The sequence below is a fragment of the Macaca nemestrina genome, chromosome 9 (genome assembly GCF_043159975.1).
Source record: "Macaca nemestrina isolate mMacNem1 chromosome 9, mMacNem.hap1, whole genome shotgun sequence".
NCBI classification, from domain to species: Eukaryota; Metazoa; Chordata; class Mammalia; order Primates; family Cercopithecidae; genus Macaca; species Macaca nemestrina.
This window is the reverse complement of record NC_092133.1, coordinates 32120468-32139138: the sequence shown is the minus strand read 5'-3', so window position 1 is coordinate 32139138 and position 18671 is coordinate 32120468. Positions and strand designations below refer to the sequence as shown.

At 44.8% G+C, this 18671-nt stretch overlaps 1 protein-coding gene and 1 non-coding gene across 3 annotated transcripts in view; one reads left to right on the top strand and one right to left on the bottom strand.

Annotated features, from left to right (window-relative positions):
- The window catches only part of LOC105478367 (F-box and WD repeat domain containing 4), an 88081-nt gene that overhangs the window by 11682 nt on the left and 57728 nt on the right, over positions 1-18671 (bottom strand). The window contains exon 6 of one of the 2 annotated variants that reach the window (XM_071069240.1): positions 3179-3244. The exons of the other annotated variant lie outside the window; for it this stretch is intronic. Coding sequence (XP_070925341.1) covers positions 3179-3244 — 66 coding nt within the window. The remainder of the gene's footprint in view (positions 1-3178; positions 3245-18671) is intronic. 2 annotated transcript variants of the gene reach the window in all.
- LOC112426052 (U6 spliceosomal RNA) lies at positions 1292-1398 on the top strand. Its single transcript, XR_003017317.1, has one exon. It is a non-coding gene; the product is annotated as a U6 spliceosomal RNA (small nuclear RNA).

Genomic DNA, 18671 nt, shown 5'->3' with positions numbered 1-18671 from the left:
CATCAACCCTGGAACCCATCCAACTTCTGGGTTCCTTGTCATCTAAGATAGTGATAATCCCATTGTTGTTTGAGCCACTTTGTGTTTTGGTTTTTGTTTTTGGAAACAGTCTCACTCTGTCACCCAGGCTGGAGTGCTGTGGCAGGTGAGCCACTGTGCCGGGCCTATTTGAGCCACTTTGAATTAGGTCTTCATTGCAGCCAAAGGCTATGGCTAACTTATCTACTATGTTAATGAGGAACAACTGAAGGACCTAGAACTTGTGGCCTGAAGAAGAGGAGGCCCTGGAAGAGCAGAACCAAGGTTTTCAGATATTTAAAGGTCTGTTCTTCAGGAGACAGGTTCAACTTGCTTGTCTCTTGTCCAGGATCCCAGCTTCAGGGAGCAAATCAATCCATGATAAAGGGTGGGCATTCTCACTCACAGAGCTACCGAAAGACGGAATGGTTGTTTGGGGAAGTAGGGAGTTTCCCATCCCTGTTCTTGGATGACTATCAAAAGAGAATGTTGAAGGAAAAAACCATGATTCATTGATTAAAACATCTCGTGTTGTTTTAAAAATTTTGGAAAGACTGACTATAGAATGGATTTTTCAAAACAACAACAACAAAAAAAGCTGTGGCTACTGCTTTCCTAGGGAGATGGAGAAAAATGGAGAAGACAAAGCTCAGCGACTGAGGAAGCGGGTGAGAAGAGCATCCTCACTAGTGCTGCCAATTGTGGCATTTAAGACACAGACTCTGGGGCCTCGGACGAGGTGAAGAGTTCTTAGACTTGACACCAAAGACACAGTCAATGAAAGTCAATAATTTAGATTCCATCACAATTTTAAACATTTGCTCTTCAAAAGACCCTGTTAAGAGGATAAAAAGACAAGCAGCCAGGCACGGTTGCTCACGCCTGTAATCCCAGCACTTTGGGAGGCGGAGGCAGGCAGATCATAAGGTCAGGAGATGGAGACCATCCTGGCTAACACAGTGAAACCCCGTCTCTACTAAAAAATACAAAAAATTAGCCGGGCGTGGTGGCGGGCGCCTGTAGTCCCAGCTACTTGGGAGTCTGAGGCAGGAGAATGGCGTGAACTCGGGAGGCAGAGCTTGCAGTGAGCCGAGATCGCGCGACTGCACTCCAGCCTGGGCAACAGAGTGAGACTTCATCTCAAAAAAAAAAGACAAGCTACAGATTGGGAGTAGATATTTGCAAATCACATATTTGACAAAGGACTAATATCTAGAATACAGAAAGAACTGTCAAAACTCAATGGTAAAACAAAACAAAATTTAAAAAAAAACTGCTTGCCTCAGCAGCACATGTACCAAAATGGAAATGATACAGAGAAGACTGGCATGGCTCTTGTGCAAGAATGACATGCAAATTCATGAAGTGTTCCATTAAAAGAAAACAATCCGGCAGGCAAAAGACATGAACAGACGTTTCACCAAAGAGAATATTCATATATGAAATATATGGCAAATAAACATGTGACAATATATTCAACATCATTAGCTATTAGGGAAATTCAAATTAAAACATGATGAAATATAACATCATGGTTTAAAAATAGTGAATCCAGGCATCATGGCTCACACCTGTAGTGGTTTAAAAATAGTGAATCCAGGCATCATGGCGCATGCCTGTAAGCAGACGGATCGCTTGAGCCCAGGACTAGCCTGGGCACAATGGAAACCCATCTCTTCAAAAAACCCACAAAAAATTAGCTGGGCGTGGTGGCACATGCCTATAGTCCCAGCTGCTAGGGAGGCTGAGATGGGAGGATTTCTTGAGGCCAGAAGTTCAAGACCAGCCTGGGCAATATAATGATAACCTGTATCTCTAAAAAAAAATAAATAAATACAGATTTTAAAAAAGAAAAAAAATAGTGAAATACCAAATGCTGGTGAGGATGTGAAGAAATTAGATCTCTCATACATTGGTGGTGGGAATGTAAAACGATAAAGATACTCCAAAAAAATAGCTTGGCAGGTAAAAACTAAGCATACACTTACCAAACAACCCAGCATTTGTACTCCTTGGCATTTATCCCAGAGAAATGAAAATATATGCCCACACAAAAACCTGTACGCGTTGTACTAGCTTTAGTTGCAATAGTCAAAAAATTGAAAACAGCCCAAACGTCCTTCAATGGGGAAAAGAAACTTTGGTATATCCATACCACGGAATACTACTTAGCAATAAAGAGGAATGCACTATTGATATATGCAACAACATCTGTGAGTCTCAAGGGAATTATGCTGAGTTTTTAAAAAGCCAGTTTCAAAAAGTGACATACTGTATGATTCCATTTATATAACATTTTCAAAATGACAAAATTATAGAGATGGAGAACACATAAGAAGTTGCCAGGAATCAGGGACAATGGGAAGAGGAGAAGGGGAGAAGGATGGGTGTGACTACCAAGGAGTATATGAGGAATCTTTGTGCTGATGGAACAAAGAGTTCTGTACCTGGATTGTGGTGATGGTTATCTGAATCTACACGTGATAAAATTGCAAAGGACTAGACACACACAGACACAGACCTACACACACACACACACACAGTACAATCTGAATAAAGGTCCATGGATGGTACCAGGGTCAATTTCCTGGTTTAATTATATTATATATTATGTAAGATGTTACACAAACACCTTTCCATCTTATTCTTGTAACTTCATGTGAATCTATAATTATTTCAAAATTAAAAGTCAAAAAAAAAAAAAAACCAGAATGGTAGATAATCAGATGGGAACATGTCAAGCCTGCCAAAGCAGAGAATTGTGAATAAAACCTGCATGTATTTTCACTGTTATGTATAATTCTTTTTATAGGTCTGTAGGCCACCTTCAAAATTTATTTTAGCAAAATCATCTCTGGGGATAGATGGGATTTTATATAGCCACATAGGCACACCTCAGAGAAAGAGTATCATAAATCCAAATTGTTGTTGTTATCATAAATTCTGCATGAAACTATTTACCTATTATAAATTACTTCAACAGTCTTCTCCAGCTAACCCCGAATGATTCCATGTGAGAAGGCACCACAGCAGAGGCCTCCTACTACACCACTTTCCAGCCTTCTCCTGGACCACTCAGCCAACCAAGGCAGAGGCTGGCTCAGCAAGCTTTCCTTCACCTCCTGGGCTGGAAGCCAGGGTGGGCTCAGGAATCTCTTACCTGTTGAGGTCCCAGATTCTCAGGGGTGAGAAGTGCCCGCAACAAGCCGTCCCTGTCACAAAAGAACTGCCAAACAAAAGGAGAGCAGAATCAGATCTGGCTTGTCAGAACCTGCGGTGGAAATGGCTAACAATGGGAAATGTCGTGCTCATTCCCAAGGGGATTGTGGGTTAAGCCAGAATGAGAGAAGTGGCCAAGGGAGCCATCAGAGGAGCTGTGGGAAGACATCTGGGAGCACTGTGAGGGGTATAGCCCCGCAGAGGTGCCTGGCCAGAAGACCCACGAGCTCAGCCACAGCTGGCCTGCTGCACAGACTAGGTTGAGTGGTCCCTGCGCACCATAAAAACAGATCTCTAGATGTGACAAGTTTGAGCCCAAGGGAGAGCAAGCCTGTCGGGTTCCTGTTTAGGAAACCCAAGAGCACAATGGCAGGGCACAGAAAAGGGCTCCAAGGAACAGGCTGCTGGGGCTGGAAGGTGATGCCCCTGGTCAGAAGTAGGGACAACTGAGGGGCATTCCTGAAGGTTTTAAGAGCTTGGGGAATCTGGTAATGTGGTATAAGCACAGGGCAGGTATAAAGGCACCAAAATGAGAAAAGGAAAAAATATGAAAGGTGAGTGAATCCCTTGGATGGGTATATGCTAGTACACAGGTGGGGCGGAGTGGGGAATGACAGGGGCCAGGCAGCCAGGGCTTCTGGAGAGTGGGATGGGAGTCCGCCAGAGTCCTCGGAGGCCAATAACGAACAACGCCAAGAGGCACATGAGAAGGAGCAGGCTGACCCTGTTGCCCAGAGTGTCCCTTAGAGCCCTAAAAACCTCAACATATACAATCTGCAGAGTCTCACTTTAAATGGAGGCACAAGCCTGGTGTAAAGGATCCATGCAGTGGGCCAGGCTGGCTGTAGCGCTGGCCTAGAACTTGAACCTATGAGCCAGACAACTCTTGTTAGAGGATTTGGTAGGGTGGAGAGGGGAAGCCTTCAGGAAACCTGGGCTTGAAACTTAAACAGCAAGCAAGCAAATTGACAAGAGTGGTGTCAGGAGCCCTGGGGCAGGAATGGGCCATGTCCCTACATGTCTTTCATGGGGGGGAAGGAAGACTGGACATACTAATAACACATTAGCAATGTGGGGGCAACAGCCCATCCGCTGTGGCCCAGCCCAGCACCTGTGGCTCTCTGATCCCAAGCATGTCAGTGAGGAGATAGATTTCCACAGAGAGGGCCATGGAGAAGTCAGTGGCTTTGGCTGCGGGGGAGGCTGGCCTGCCAGTTGCTGATGGGGGAGATGTTAGGGCAGGCACTGGCCAAACCACTGATTTACAATCAAAATTGCAGGGCAGGTGTCTGCTCTTCAGCCCTAGGCTGATAAAAAGGCCATACGAGCTATCCTGGGGCTTTCATGACTCAAGCCAAGACTTCCTCCAGGGATATGCCCCATCATCCTAGCCTCTTCAAGGCTGCCAGCAGCCACAAAAACTATAGAGTGGGAGTGCCAAAACAGCCACTGTGCCATGCCCCAAGTGACAGCCAGCCTGGGAAGCAGCCAGGGGACACTGAAGAACCAAACTACAAAGTCAGAAGGTGTTGCCCTCTCCTCCCTCCCCCAACATTTTTCTCTTTAGGGTAATCCATTAATAACTGGTAAAGCCAATTACCTTGGGCTGGAAACATAATAGCCACTTGGAAATCATTCGAGCAGGCAATTGGACTATCCAGACTTGAGGAGTGGGGGCCAGGTGAAGGGCGCCAGCACAGACACAGGCATCTCTTTTTTTTTTTTTAAAGGAGTCTCCCTCTGTCACCAGGCTGGAGTGCAGTGGTGCAATCTTGGCTCACTTGAACCTCCACTTCCTGGGTTCAAACAATTCCCCTGCCTCAGCCTCCCGAGTTGCTGGGGCTACGGGCATGCCCCACCACACCCAGCTAATTTTTGTATTTTTAGTAGAGACGGGGTTTCACCATGTTGGCCAGGCTGGTCTCAATTTCTTGACCTCGTGATCTGCCCACCTTGGCCTCCCAAAGTGCTGGGATTACAGGCGTGAGCCACCGCGCCCGGTCAGGCATCTCTTAAGGCCTATGGCAGGCCTCTGACTGGCCGCAGGCCTAAATTAGCATCAAGGTAAGTCAATAGAGAGGGGAGCAACATGGAACTTTAATCTTGCTGGAGGTCAGAGCTGTGAGAGTGGCAGGAATGAGGGTGGGGTGGGGATGTAAACCCCCTTCCCAGGGACTCCTATCCCCCTCTATTCTGGCCCACCAACATCTGGCCCTGATCATCCGCCGCCAGGAGGAGTGCCCCTCACCTTCATACCCTGTACAGGGCCTTTTTTTTTTTTTTAAATAGAGACAGGGGTCTCTCTATGTTGCCCAGGCTGGTCTTGAACTCCTGGGCTCAAGTTGATCCACCTGCCTCAGCCTCCCGAATTGCTAGGATTATAGGTGTGAACCACTGGCGCCCAGCCTCCTGTGAAGCGCTTTCTTAACTGCCTGGATGTGACATCTATAAATGTTTATTTCCAAAAGTTACCCTTTTCTCTCGCCTAACCACTGTGATCAAGGAGGAAAAGAGGGAGAGAAAGTAGAATGTCTTCCCGGCACTTAGGAGGACTTTTTTTTTTTTTTTAGGCGGAGTCTCGCTCTGTCGCCCAGGCTGGAGTGCAGTGGCCGGATCTCGGCTCACTGCAAGCTCCGCCTCCCGGATTTACGCCATTCTCCTGCCTCAGCCTCCTGAGTAGCTGGGACTACAGGCGCCCGCCACCTCGCCCGGCTAGTTTTTTTTTGTATTTTTTAGTAGAGACGGGGTTTCACTGTGTTAGCCAGGATGGTCTCGATCTCCTGACCTCGTGATCCACCCGTCTCGGCCTCCCAAAGTGCTGGGATTACAGGCTTGAGCCACCGCGCCCGGCCAGGAGGACTTAAGAGTTTAATCAAATTTAACACTCAGTAAAAAACCATCAACGGTCAAGCAGATTTTGAGCAAACACTCACCAGGACTCACACCCAAACCACGGGCCTTCCCAGGACTCTTGGGGGTCAGGCTCGGTGCAGACACAGTCTTGTACACCTTGAACTACTCCCGACTACCTGCAGCCATTCTTGCCCCCCACCCTACTCCCTTATTCCCATGGTCATTAAGACGAATGAACAGAAGCTACAGACCAGCCACACTCAAAGTCAGAAGATTAGAAAGGGTGCCCACATGCAATCTCAGGGTACAACAGACACATGGAGCAGAGGAAGAAAAGGAATTCACTACTCTCCAACACCCAAATGGTGCGTCACATCTTACAATGAGCCCACAAGATAGACATTATTCCCATTGTGCAGAAAGTGAATATGAAGCAAAGGCCAAGCTTCCATGAATGGACTTAAAATACTCTGGCTGCACACAGGACCTGTTACCCCCACATTCAGACTCCTCCTTTGAGACTCACGAGATAAAGCACTTTGAAAAGGGGCTGGTGGGGTGGGATCTGTGCATCACAGGCAGCCTCACTGGCCTCAGTTCTCTAACCCAGGTGATTTAACCCAAACAAAATGCTGTGCTCTGATAACCTGTTCGATTTGAATCCGCCAGATGTCTTGAACCAGATTCTCACATCCCTCACGGTGCTGGCTCCTGTGCTAGGCATGTCAAAGGCTCTCAATAAATACTTGGAGATCAATGAAATGAAAACATGTATCATTTCCTCCATGGCTCCTCCCAAGGGATTGCTCACTGAATTTTCCCCAGTAAAGTCCTTTGCTATAACTTCAATTTTGGGTTTGAAAGTGATGAAAAAGCCAGTTCTGCTCAGAAAAGAAAGAAAATTCAAATGGCTTTTGCTTTCAGTCCCATCTCTTCCCTCAGGGGTATTCCAGGGACAAGGACATCAAATCTGTGTTGAACAGGCAGAGGCAAGAGCTGGTGGCTCCCCATGTAGGCTGACCATCCTCCGAGTCCCTTCCATACTCATGGGACAAATGGCATTTTTGGTTTATCTTCCCATCTCCCCTTTGAGATCAGAACCCTTTAGAGGTTCTTGGGTACTAGCAAGTGTCTAGCACAGTGCCTGGCCCAGAGAAGGCACTCAATACAAATTTGTGGAACTGAGCTGAGAGGGCCTTCCAGAGCCCAAAGCCTGCACAGCTGGGAAAGCTAGTCATGTGCACTGTGAAGCTGGTCCCTCTGCTTCCTAAAGGAATAATTCCCAAATACCAAAGGCTCAAACTTGAATGACACATGACACAGGCATACAATATTAGGGGAGTGAGAAGTCCCTCATAAGCACCGCAACTAGGTAAGAGATGAAAGGTACTGACATCTAAAAATCAATGTCAAAACACACACACTCAGGCACACTAGTACAAGTACACCTATCCCCTCTTAGCTAGAGGGTCTAAAAGTCATTCTGACTCCATAAGCTCTACTCTTTTTGGAACAGAAAGCCCTTACCAGGAGCCAGCCTTCTAATTTCTCACCCTGTCCCAGACCTTAACCAGATCTTCAACCTGCCTTACTCATCCCCTGGCCCTAGCTCAGGCAAACCTGGCATCATGCAGACTTTCATCAGGCTCCAGAAGCAGACATAGGAGCCTGTCTCACTAGAGGAAGATGCCAGGGAATTAGGGTTTGTGTATTCAAGTTGAGAAATTAAAAATAACAAGACATAGAAAAGAGGAGAGCAAGGTAAGAAGGAAAATTAGTTGGGCATGGGCAGTCTGAAAGGCAGGTAGATTCCTGCTGCTTCTGCATTAGCTTAGGCCCTCTTAATAACACTAGTAATTTACTGAGCACTTACTATGTGCCAGGTGCTGAGCACATGTTTCAAAAGCATTATCCTATCTAATCCTCATAACACTATGCAGTAGGTACCACTTTCCTTTTTTTTTTGAGACAGAGTTTCACTCTGTTGCCCAGGCTGGAGTGCATTGGTGCAATCTCGGCTCACTGCAACCTCCATCTCCCAGGTTCAAGCAATTCTCCTGCCTCAGCAACCCCCTAGTAGCTGGATTAACAGGTGTGCACCACCACACCTGGCTAATTTTTGTATTTTTAGTAGAGATAGGGAGTCCCCCATGTTGGCCAGGCTGGTCTCGAACTCCTGAACTCAGGTGATCCACCCACCTTGGCCTCACAAAGTTCTGGGATTACACGCATGAACCACAGCACCCCGCCCCACTTTCCCTATTTTACAAATGAGGAGACTGAGGCTCTGGGAGGTAATTAATTTGCTCTAGCTCACAAAGGTAGCAACTAGTGGACTGGAATTGGAACCCAGTCAGTCTTGATTCCAGGTCCAAGTTATTATACCACCCCTCGCCCAGAAGCTCTCATCTTGGCTACATTTCAAGAGTTAGTCTTGTTTGAATTTCCAGCATCTAGTATAATGCCTGACACACACTGAAAACTCAAATGCTTATTGATTGAATGAATGAATGAATGAATGAACAAATGAACAAATGACTCCACCTGGAAGAAGAAAGAAGCAACTGAGTGGTTTGAGGTGGGGCAGCAGAAGTGGCGTGCTCAGCAGCTGTGTCCCGTGGCTGGCCTAGAGCCGCCCAGCTGGCCCAGGCCCCAGCAGCCTCTGAGCCTGGGCTGACACACTTTGGCAAGGGAGGCCACCAGAGCTGTCACATCATTCACCAACATGCCCATCAAGTGTATTCAGTTCTCTTCAACCCGCATTGGCATTTTAATTACTGTTGGGTAAACTAATTTGTACAAATGAAGGCCAGGCTGCCTAATAGAATATGCAAGCTCTCTGACCTCTGACAGGCACTGACACGAGATACAAAGGCAGCCAAGGAAGGCTTTTTATCTGAGCCTTATTACTCTCTATTACTCCAATTAGTCAGGCTCCAGTGCTCCTAATTGGAGGAAAAATTGCAATTAAATCAATTTTTGATGGGCTGCAAGTGGGCTCCCGAACCGCCCTGCTTGTGAAACACTGATATTATAGCAGCAAAGGTCACAGGCCTCATCGGCACCTGGGGGCCCCCCGATTTCCCTTGGCCTCCTCCTTAAATACCTCAAGGAAACCCCTGTCCGTCCATTGGCTCAGCCGGCAAGGGTAGGAAGGAGGAAGTCATTAGAACATGTCAGGTCTCATTGCTGCTGCCGCCATCTGCTAACCTCCGCCACTGACATCATTACAGCGGTAAGTCCCAAAGCATGAATACAGTGCGAAGGTCAGACAAACTCACTCGGTGAGGGGAAGCCAGGAGCATAGCTGCAGTGACAGCACTGTGAGGGAGGGACCAGTGGAGTGGGAACAGGAGGTCAACAGCAGTCAGGAAGGGGAAAGACACAGGCAGGGGGCAGGTGAAAGTGTGAGACAACCAGTTCCTAAGATCCAGCCAACAGGGCACCCTGGGTCACTAAAGGGATAAGGAAATAGATGTGATGGGAAGAGGGAAAAAAAGAGGCAAATCTTGTTCTCTGTCCAGCAAACATCCCACCTTGCAGGTGGGGAAACGTCCACTTGAATGCCCTCTAGAGCGCAGCTCCAGAAGGCTGCCCCAGTCACATCTGTGATGAGTGGCCAGGGCCATGCTTGTGAAGCCTACCATCCACAGTGGCGTCTGTTTCTGAAGGAGGAAGGGAGGCTCTAGGACCAAAGCTGCAAGACCAGGCAGGGGAAGATAAACACAACTTTTCATCAAACTAAAGCCAAATAAGAACAAGACACCTAGCTGAAGCTTAAAGAAGTTCTATTTCACACAGCAACTGGCATACCATTAACTCAAAGAGACGGTGTAGATGGAAAATTTAAATTCAAAAGCTTAGCCAACTTCACAGATGACTGAACCATAATGGGTTAACAGGGAAAGGAGGATATGCCTTGCCTTCAAGGGGTAAAGACCAAAGCATGTTAAATAAATGATGTTCCATCTACTTAATGGAATATTATACAGTCATTTTAAATGATGTTCCCAAATAATACAAGCAAGATACTTACGATGTACTATTGTAAGAGAAAAAAGCGGGGTACAAACAGCACTGTTACAACTACTACAAAAAAGGAGCCTATGCAGAGAAAAGGAAAGAGTGGAAGAAAACTAAAATGTTAAAAGTGATTGTGTTTGGGCAGTAGAATGATAAGCAATTCTTTCTTCTTTTAAATTTTCTTCATTTTTCAAATATTATTTAATGAGTATGTGCTGTTTTTTAAAGGGAAAAACACATTATTTACTTTTTTTTTTTTGAGACAGAGTCTCGCTGTGTCGCCCAGGCTGGAGTACAGTGGCACAATCTCGGCTCACTGCAACTTCTGTCTCCTGGGTTCAAGCAATTCTCCTGCCTCAGCCTCCTGAGTAGCTGGGACTACAGGCGCCCGCCACCACGCCCGGCTAATTTTTTGTATTTTTGTACAGATGGGATTTCACCGTGTTAGCCAGGATGGTCTTGATCTCCTGACCTCATGATCTGCCCACCTCAGCCTCCCAAAGTGCTGGGATTACAGGCGTGAATCACCGTGCCCAGTCATTATTTACATTTTATAAGAGAAAAGACACTCCTGTCCATGACTTGGGGCCAAGGGCAGGCAGACCTGAAGGTGAGTGGTACAGCTAGTGTTAGCAACCATGGCCCTGGCACACCTTCCCCTGAAGTGATGGGACTGATCAGTAGCTCAAGGTTAGACCAAGAAGTCCCAGATCAGAAGGGAGGTGTCCCACTGGCCTCTTTCTCCCAATTAGGCACTGGCCACTAGGGAGCAAGACTGACTCCAGATTCCCACAGCTTCCGGAGGTCTGGGACACCTCTCCCAGTACACATACTACACATATTCTCTACACACACACACACACACACACACGTACACACGCATGCACCTCTCTCTCAACCCAAGTGCATCAGGACAGGATGGTGCAAGTAGGCGCCTAGGTCAGGCTCTGGATAGTGTCCAAAGGCTGAAGCTCTTACTGCTTGCTCCCTGCCCCCCAATTGCAACTCCAACAAATAAGGGCTAGCAAAGCAGGGTTTCTGTGGAGGAGTGCATTCCTACAGTTGGAGAATGCCTACAGAGAAACACAAAATGATTATTCTCTATTTTAACCAAGGGTACAAGGTCAGCCTAACCAAAGATAGGAGAACCTGGCCTAGGCTAGACAAAAGGAAGCCTAAGGTTTCTGATTCACTCAAGAATCAGAAACTTAGAAACTTGAGCAATGGAAGCACAGAATTAATAGAGAGGGAAAAAAATAATGAAATAAAAACAAAAACTCTCAGTACAGTGGAATAACATAAGTTCATTCAACCTATTGAATTTAATAAGGTGTTGGAAGCTGCGGGAAAAGAGTTTCTAAACTGTATTTCCATCTACATGGCCCCTTAAACAACTGCTCCGTGTACTCCTAAAAGAAAGAAATGGCAACGTGTCCCAGTGCTAAAGCAAAAACTGACTGGTTCAGACTTCCTGGGAAAATGATGATACAATATTAACAAAACGAGGTACCCAACAAGAAGCATGCAAAAAGACAAGCTATACACGGTAATTACTTGCAGACAATATGATTGTCTGCCTAGAAAATCCAAAAGACTCAACCAAAAAACTATCACAATTAATACCAGGGTCAGATGAGGTAGCTGGCATGCTGCATATAAGAGTGGAAAGGGGTGTAGGTGTGGACCCCTGGCTCTGCCACCTAGAAATCATGTGATCCAGAGTGAGTTATTCAACCTCTCTATAGCCCTGTTTCTTCTTCATAAGACAGAAATAATAATAGTACCTAGGCATTGGCTTGTTATAAAAATTATATGGGAAGTGTAAATTAGTTCAACCATTGTGGAAGACAGTGTGGTGATTCCTCAAGGATCTAGAACCAGAAATACCATTTGACCTAGCAATTCCATTACTGGGTATATACCCAAAGGATTATAAATCATTCTACTATAAAGGGGACATGAATGAAGCTGGAAACCATCATTCTCAGCAAACTAACACAAGAACAGAAAACCAAACATTGCATGTTCTCATAAGTTGGAGCTGAACAATGAGAACACATGGACACAGGGAGGGGAACATCACACACCAGGGCCTGTCAGGGGGTAGGGGGTTAGGGGAGGGATAGCATTAGGAGAAATACCTAATGTAGATGACAGGTGGATGGGTACAGCAAACCACCATGGCACATGTGTACCTGTGTAACAAACCTGCACGTTCTATACATGTACCCCAAAACTTGAAGTATAATAAAAAAAATTATTTGGGAAAATATGCTTAGAACAGTATATAGCACACAGCACACACCCACGGATATTAGCTATTATTATATACCAGCAATAACCAAGTGTTATTATATATCAGCAATAACCAAGTGTTATTATATACCAGCAATAACCAATTGTAACCAAAACGTAATTAAAAATCCAGGCTGGGCATGGTGGCTTACACCTGTAATCCCAGCATTTTGGGAGGCTGAGGCAGATGGATCACCTGAGTTCAAGAGTTTAAGACCAGCCTGGCCAACATGGTGAAACCCTGTCTCTACTAAAAAAATATATATATATAAATTAGCCGGGCATGGTGGTGGGCACCTGTAATTCCAGCCACTCGGGAGGCTGAGGGAGGAGAATCACTTGAAACTGGGAGGTGGAGGTTGCAGTGAGCCAAGATCACACCACTGCACTCCAGCCTGGATAACAGAGTGAGACTCCGTCTCAAAAAATAAATAAATAAAATAAAAATAAAATAAAAACCCATTCACGAAAAGAATTTAAATACTGTAAAATATCTAAGAATAGGCCAGGCGCGGTGGCTCAAGCCTCTAATCCCAGCACTTTGGGAGGCCGAGACGGGCGGATCACGAGGTCAGGAGATTGAGACCATCCTGGCTAACACAGTGAAACCCCGTCTCTACTAAAAAAATACAAAAAACTAGCCAGGCGAGGTGGCGGGCGCCTGTAGTCCCAGCTACTTGGGAGGCTGAGGCAGGAGAATGGCGTAAACCCGGGAGGCGGAGCTTGCAGTGAGCTGAGATCCGGCCACTGCACTCCAGCCTGGGCGACAGAGCAAGACTCCGTCTCAACAACAACAACAAAAAACCAATAAACAAAAATCACTAGAAAAGATCCATATAAAAAATATAAAGCTTTACTAAAGGAGATAGAACTGTTGAATAAGTTTAGAAACATCATATTACCAGATGTGAAATCTTGATTATAAAACTGTCAGTTCTCCCCCAATTAATCTATAAATTCAATACAAATTTTTACTTAATCTACTCAAGATTTTTACTTAATCAATTGATTCTAAAATTCATCTAGAAGAGGAAAACCACAAGAATAACCCAGAAGTATCTGAAAAAGAACAATAAGAAGTTGTTCTACCGGATCAAAACATACTTTGTATGATATTCATGCTGAAATAGGTGAATAGATCAGTGGATGAGAATAACGAATCCAAAGCCACACCTATCTACTTGTAGAGAATCAATAGATCCTAAGTGTGGTCTTTAAAGAGAGTAGATAAAGAATGAACTAATCAATAAATGGTATAGGGTCCATCGGATACACATTTGGAAAAAAAATCAGAGGCCTACCTACTAGCAGACATTGATCCCAGATAAATTAAGGAGATAAACATTAAACTGTATGAAAACCCATAAAGGTCTAAGAAAAAATACATAGGAAAATAGTTTTATAATCTTGGAAAGACATTCTTAAGATAAACATAAAATTCTGAAGCCATGAAGGTAGTGATCGGACAGACCTAACCTACAAATAACAAAAATTTCTACACAACAGAAGACATAAAAAACAACAAGCTGAAAGGAATTACCATACATAGGAGGGGTCTCCAACCCCCAGGTCACAGACCTGTACCAGTCCATGGCCTGTTAGCAACCAAGACACACAGCAGGAGATGAGTGGTGGGCAAGCAAGCTTCAACTGAATTTACAGCCACTTCCCATCACTGGCATTACCACCATGAGCTCCACCTCCTGTTGGATCAGGGGCAGCATTAGATTCTCATAGGAACATAAATCCTATTGTAAACTGTACATGCAAGGGATCTAGATTGTGGCTCCTCATGAGAATCTAATGCCTGAGGATCTGTCACTGTCTCCCATCACCCCCAGATGGAACCATTTAGTTGCATGAAAACAAGCTCAGGGCTCCCACTGATTCTACATTATGGTGAGTTGTATAATTATTTTATTATATATTACAATGTAATAATAATAGAAATAAAGTGCACAATAAATATTATGTACTTGAATCATCCCAAACCCTGACCCATCCCCCTCCCACCCCCAAGGCTATGGAAAAATTGAAAACTGTCTTCCATGAAACCAGTTCCTGGTGCCAGATAGGTTGGGGACTGCTGATATATAGTCAAAAGATTAATACTGAGAATATTAAAAGAGGTGATGGGAGGCCAGGAGTGGTGGCTCATGCCTATAATCTCAGCATTTTGGGAGGCCAAGGCAGGCAGATTGCTTGAGCCTAGGAGTTCAAGACCAGCCTGGGCAACAAAGTAAGACCCTGTTTTATGAAATATGAAAAAAGTTAGCCAAGTGTAGTGGCATGCACCTTTGGTCCCAATTTCACAGGAGGGTGAGGTGGGAGGATCCTCTCCCTTAAGCCCAGGAGGTCAAGGCTGCAGTGAGTTATGATTGCACCACTGCACTCCAACCTGGGCAACCAAGCAAGACCCTGTCTCAGAAAAAAAAAAAGGAGAGATGGAGGGGCACCCATCCAGCATCCTGTCTTGGAGCCCATTCCTCCCTACCCTGGGGGGGAAAAAAAGAGCAATCTTATAAATCACAGGGAAAAAGGTAGATAAATGAGTGAAAACTTGAACAAGTAATTTATAGAAAAAATATACATGGCCAAATACATAAGAAATAATGTTAAGCCTCTAGTAAGAATTGCAAATTAGGCCAGGTGTGGTGGTTTACACCTGTAATCCCAGCATTTTGGGAGGCTGAGGTGGGCAGATCAGTTGAGGTCAGGAGTTCAAGACCAGCCTGGCCAACATGGTGAAACCCCATCTCTGCTAAAAATACAAAAAAGAAAATTAGCTGGGTGTGGTGATGTGCACCTGTAATCCTAACTACTCAGGAGGCTGAGACAGGAGAATCACTTGAACCCAGGAGACAAAGGTTGTGGTGAGCCGAGATTGAGATTGAGCCACTGCACTCCAGCCTGGGTGAGAGAGCGAGACTCCATCTCAAAAAAAGAACCAAAAAACAAAAACAAAACAAAACAAACAACAACAACAAAAAAGAATTGCAACTTGGAGAAACAACAAAAATAATTACAAACACATATAGTATTTAGTGTGTGCCCAAGTGCTGTTCTAAGCACTTTCTACCAATTAGTTCACTTAACGCTCAAGACATTCCTACATATTCGATAATATTTTTCTAGGTATGATAATAGTATTATGATTACTTTTTTTTTTTTTTTTTTTTGAGATGGAGTCTCGCTCTTGTTGCCCAGGCTGGAGTGCAATGGCGCGATCTCGGCTCTCTGCAACCTCCACCTCCCAGAATCAAGTGATTCACCTGCCCCAGCCTCCCGAGTAGCTGGGATTACAGATGCCTGCCACCACACCTGGCTAATTTTTTGTGTTTTTAGTAGAGACGGGGTTTCACCTTGTTGGTCAGGCTGGTCCTGAACTCCTGACCTCAGGTGATCCACCTGCCTTGGCCTCCCAAAGTGCTGGGATTACAGGCATGAGCCACCGCACCCAGCCTATGATTACATTTAAAAAGTATCACTATCTTTTAGAGTACAGACTGAAATATTTATAGATGAAATTATATGTCTGATATTTGCTTCAAAATAATATCGGAGGGGAAAGTGTGTAGGGATTAATGGAGCAAGGTTAGCCAAAAGTTGGTAATTATTCTACTTTTGTAAATTTTGAAACTTTCCACTATAAAAACGTTTTTAAAAAGCCACCATGGGCCGGGCGCTGTGGCTCATGCCTGTAATCCCAGCACTTTGGAAGGCCGAGGTGGGCGGATCACGAGGTCAGAAGATCGAGACCATCCTGGCTAACACGGTGAAACCCCGTCTCTACTAAAAATACCAAAAAAAAAAAAAAAAAAGATTAGCCAGGTGTGCTGGCAGGCGCCTGTAGTCCCAGCTACTTGGGAGGCTGAGGCAGGAGAATGGTGTGAACCCGGGAGGCGGAGCTTGCAGTGAGCAAGATCGTGCCACTGCACTCCAGCCTGCGCAACAGAGCGAGACTCTATCTCAAAAAATAAAATAAAATAAAAGCCACCATAAGCCAGGCGTAATGGCTCATGCCTATAATCCCAGCACTTTGGGCAGCTGGTGGGCAAATCACTTGAGGCTAGGAGTTCAAGACCAGCCTGGCCAACATGGTGAAACCCCATTTCCATTAAAAATACAAAAATTAGCCAGGTGTGGTGGTGCATGCCTGTAATCCCATCTACCTGGGAAGCTGAGGCACAAGAATTGCTGGAGGCAGAGGTTGCAGTGAGCCAAGATCATAGCACTGTACTCCAGCCTGGGTGACAAAGCAAGACCCTGTCTCAAAAAAAAAAAAAAAAAAAGGTCACTATGAGGTTTGTACAGCCAAAATTACCCTCCTTTTACAGATAAGGAAATTGAGGAATAGAGAGGTAACTCACCAACATTACACAGCTAGTAGGAAAGGGACTCATGATTTGACCCCAGCCATGTGGGCTGCAAAGTCCACCCCTTAATCACTATTTTATACTCACTCCCTAAATTAGATATCATTTTTTACCTATCAGAGTGGCAAAATTTTTCAAAAAATGGATATTACCCAGTATTCATAAGAGGAAATGAGTAATTGTACACACTGTTTGCGGGTATAGAACCTGATACGGTCTAACTGGAGGGCAATGTGGCAGTGCCTAAAAACTTTTCGGTGCACTTCCTCCTCAATCCAGCATGTTCTTTCTAAGCATCTTTCCTAGAAAGATACCTGACCATATGTAAAAATATGCAAGTACACAGATGTTTCCTAAAGGACTGTTTGTAATAGCAAGACACTGGAAACAACCTACATATCCATCAGTGGAAGGATGGTTACAAACTGTGGTTTGTAAGGTGTGGAACTAGAATGCTGCAGTCAAAAAGAATATGGTAGGATTGGGTGCTCTGACATGAAAAGACCTCCAAGCCTCATAGGGAGATGAGAAATTCAAGCTGCAGAACAAATGTATAATGTGAGTTTAAAACAAAGCAGAACCATATATCTATATATGTACACATATTGGTGAAACTATATGATATCTGCTATTTGCTTCAAATGAAAAGATCTGGAATGACACATACTAGACATCCTGCAAAAAAAAGAGTAGGAAAACGGGAGGAGACACAGGTCACTGAAGGAGATTTTTCCTTTCTATTCTATGTATTTTAAATTGTTTGAATTTTTACAATTAGAACATATTTATATATCACTTATGTATAAAACAACAAAATAGAAATTGAGAAATTAAAAGGAAAATGGTAATTAAAATACTCATTTTGAAATTACCTGAAAGATGGGTTGCATATTAGTAGCACACTGAATTAAATGTGATTCTGATTACGGCACAAGCCACACAATATCTTGGCTCCATCCGGGACCTGACAGAGGCCCTTTACCTGGATGGCTTTCTGAGTGGTGAAAGCCTGGGAACAGCTGCCTATGAGAATTCCACTTTCCCTGCAGCTCTGACAGTGCTTTCCCCCTAAACTTCTGCTTCATAACCACTCTCTTTGTAAACAGATGCTATGCATCATGGATTATACACAGCAAGACTACAGAAGTAGGATCCATGACAATAAGACCTACTGTATCTGTGTACACAATAGGTAAAGACTATCCCTCACAAGAAAGGAGTGCTCCATTTGTAGAGGAGTGCTAGCAGCAAGCCCTGGTGCACGTGTCAACTCCCTGCAGTTTAATCCCAAATCATGCAGCTTGCTAATCATTTTCCTTTGGAGGAAGCCTGGGCAGGCCAGACCTGTGCCATCCCAGGACTTGGTTCCAGTCTCTCTCTGTCCCTCTGGGAGGGTGCTAGGCCACTGCTCATTCATACGACCTCACGTGTCTGCAACCAGGTTCTTTCTCTGTGCATGTCACATTAGAAGATGGGGGGATTTTGCTAAGGACATCATCAACAGCTTACAAAGGAGGAATCCCTGATTTGCTGACTAGTAACAATGTGAGGGGGAGGAAGTCAAAGGCTGTACAACAGTTCCTATCAGACTCTTCACTTTGTTTAAGAGTTGGTAGCCAAGGTCTCTAAGCTCAGTCACCATTCACATACATACTTTGGGATTGGACATCATCGAGTAATTTGACCTTTATGAAACCAGTAGACACCTATTGTTCTGTGTGCCCTACACTCTCCCTCCATACATGTGATTCCTGAGAGATCCACCATGTTCTTACATGACTTTCCCTCCCTGGCCACAGTTAATTAATCAAGAGATGAACAGCTGACCCAAAACGGGCCTGGGATTTTTGGAAGCCAGTCACTCTCTCTGATTTAAGCAATCAGCTG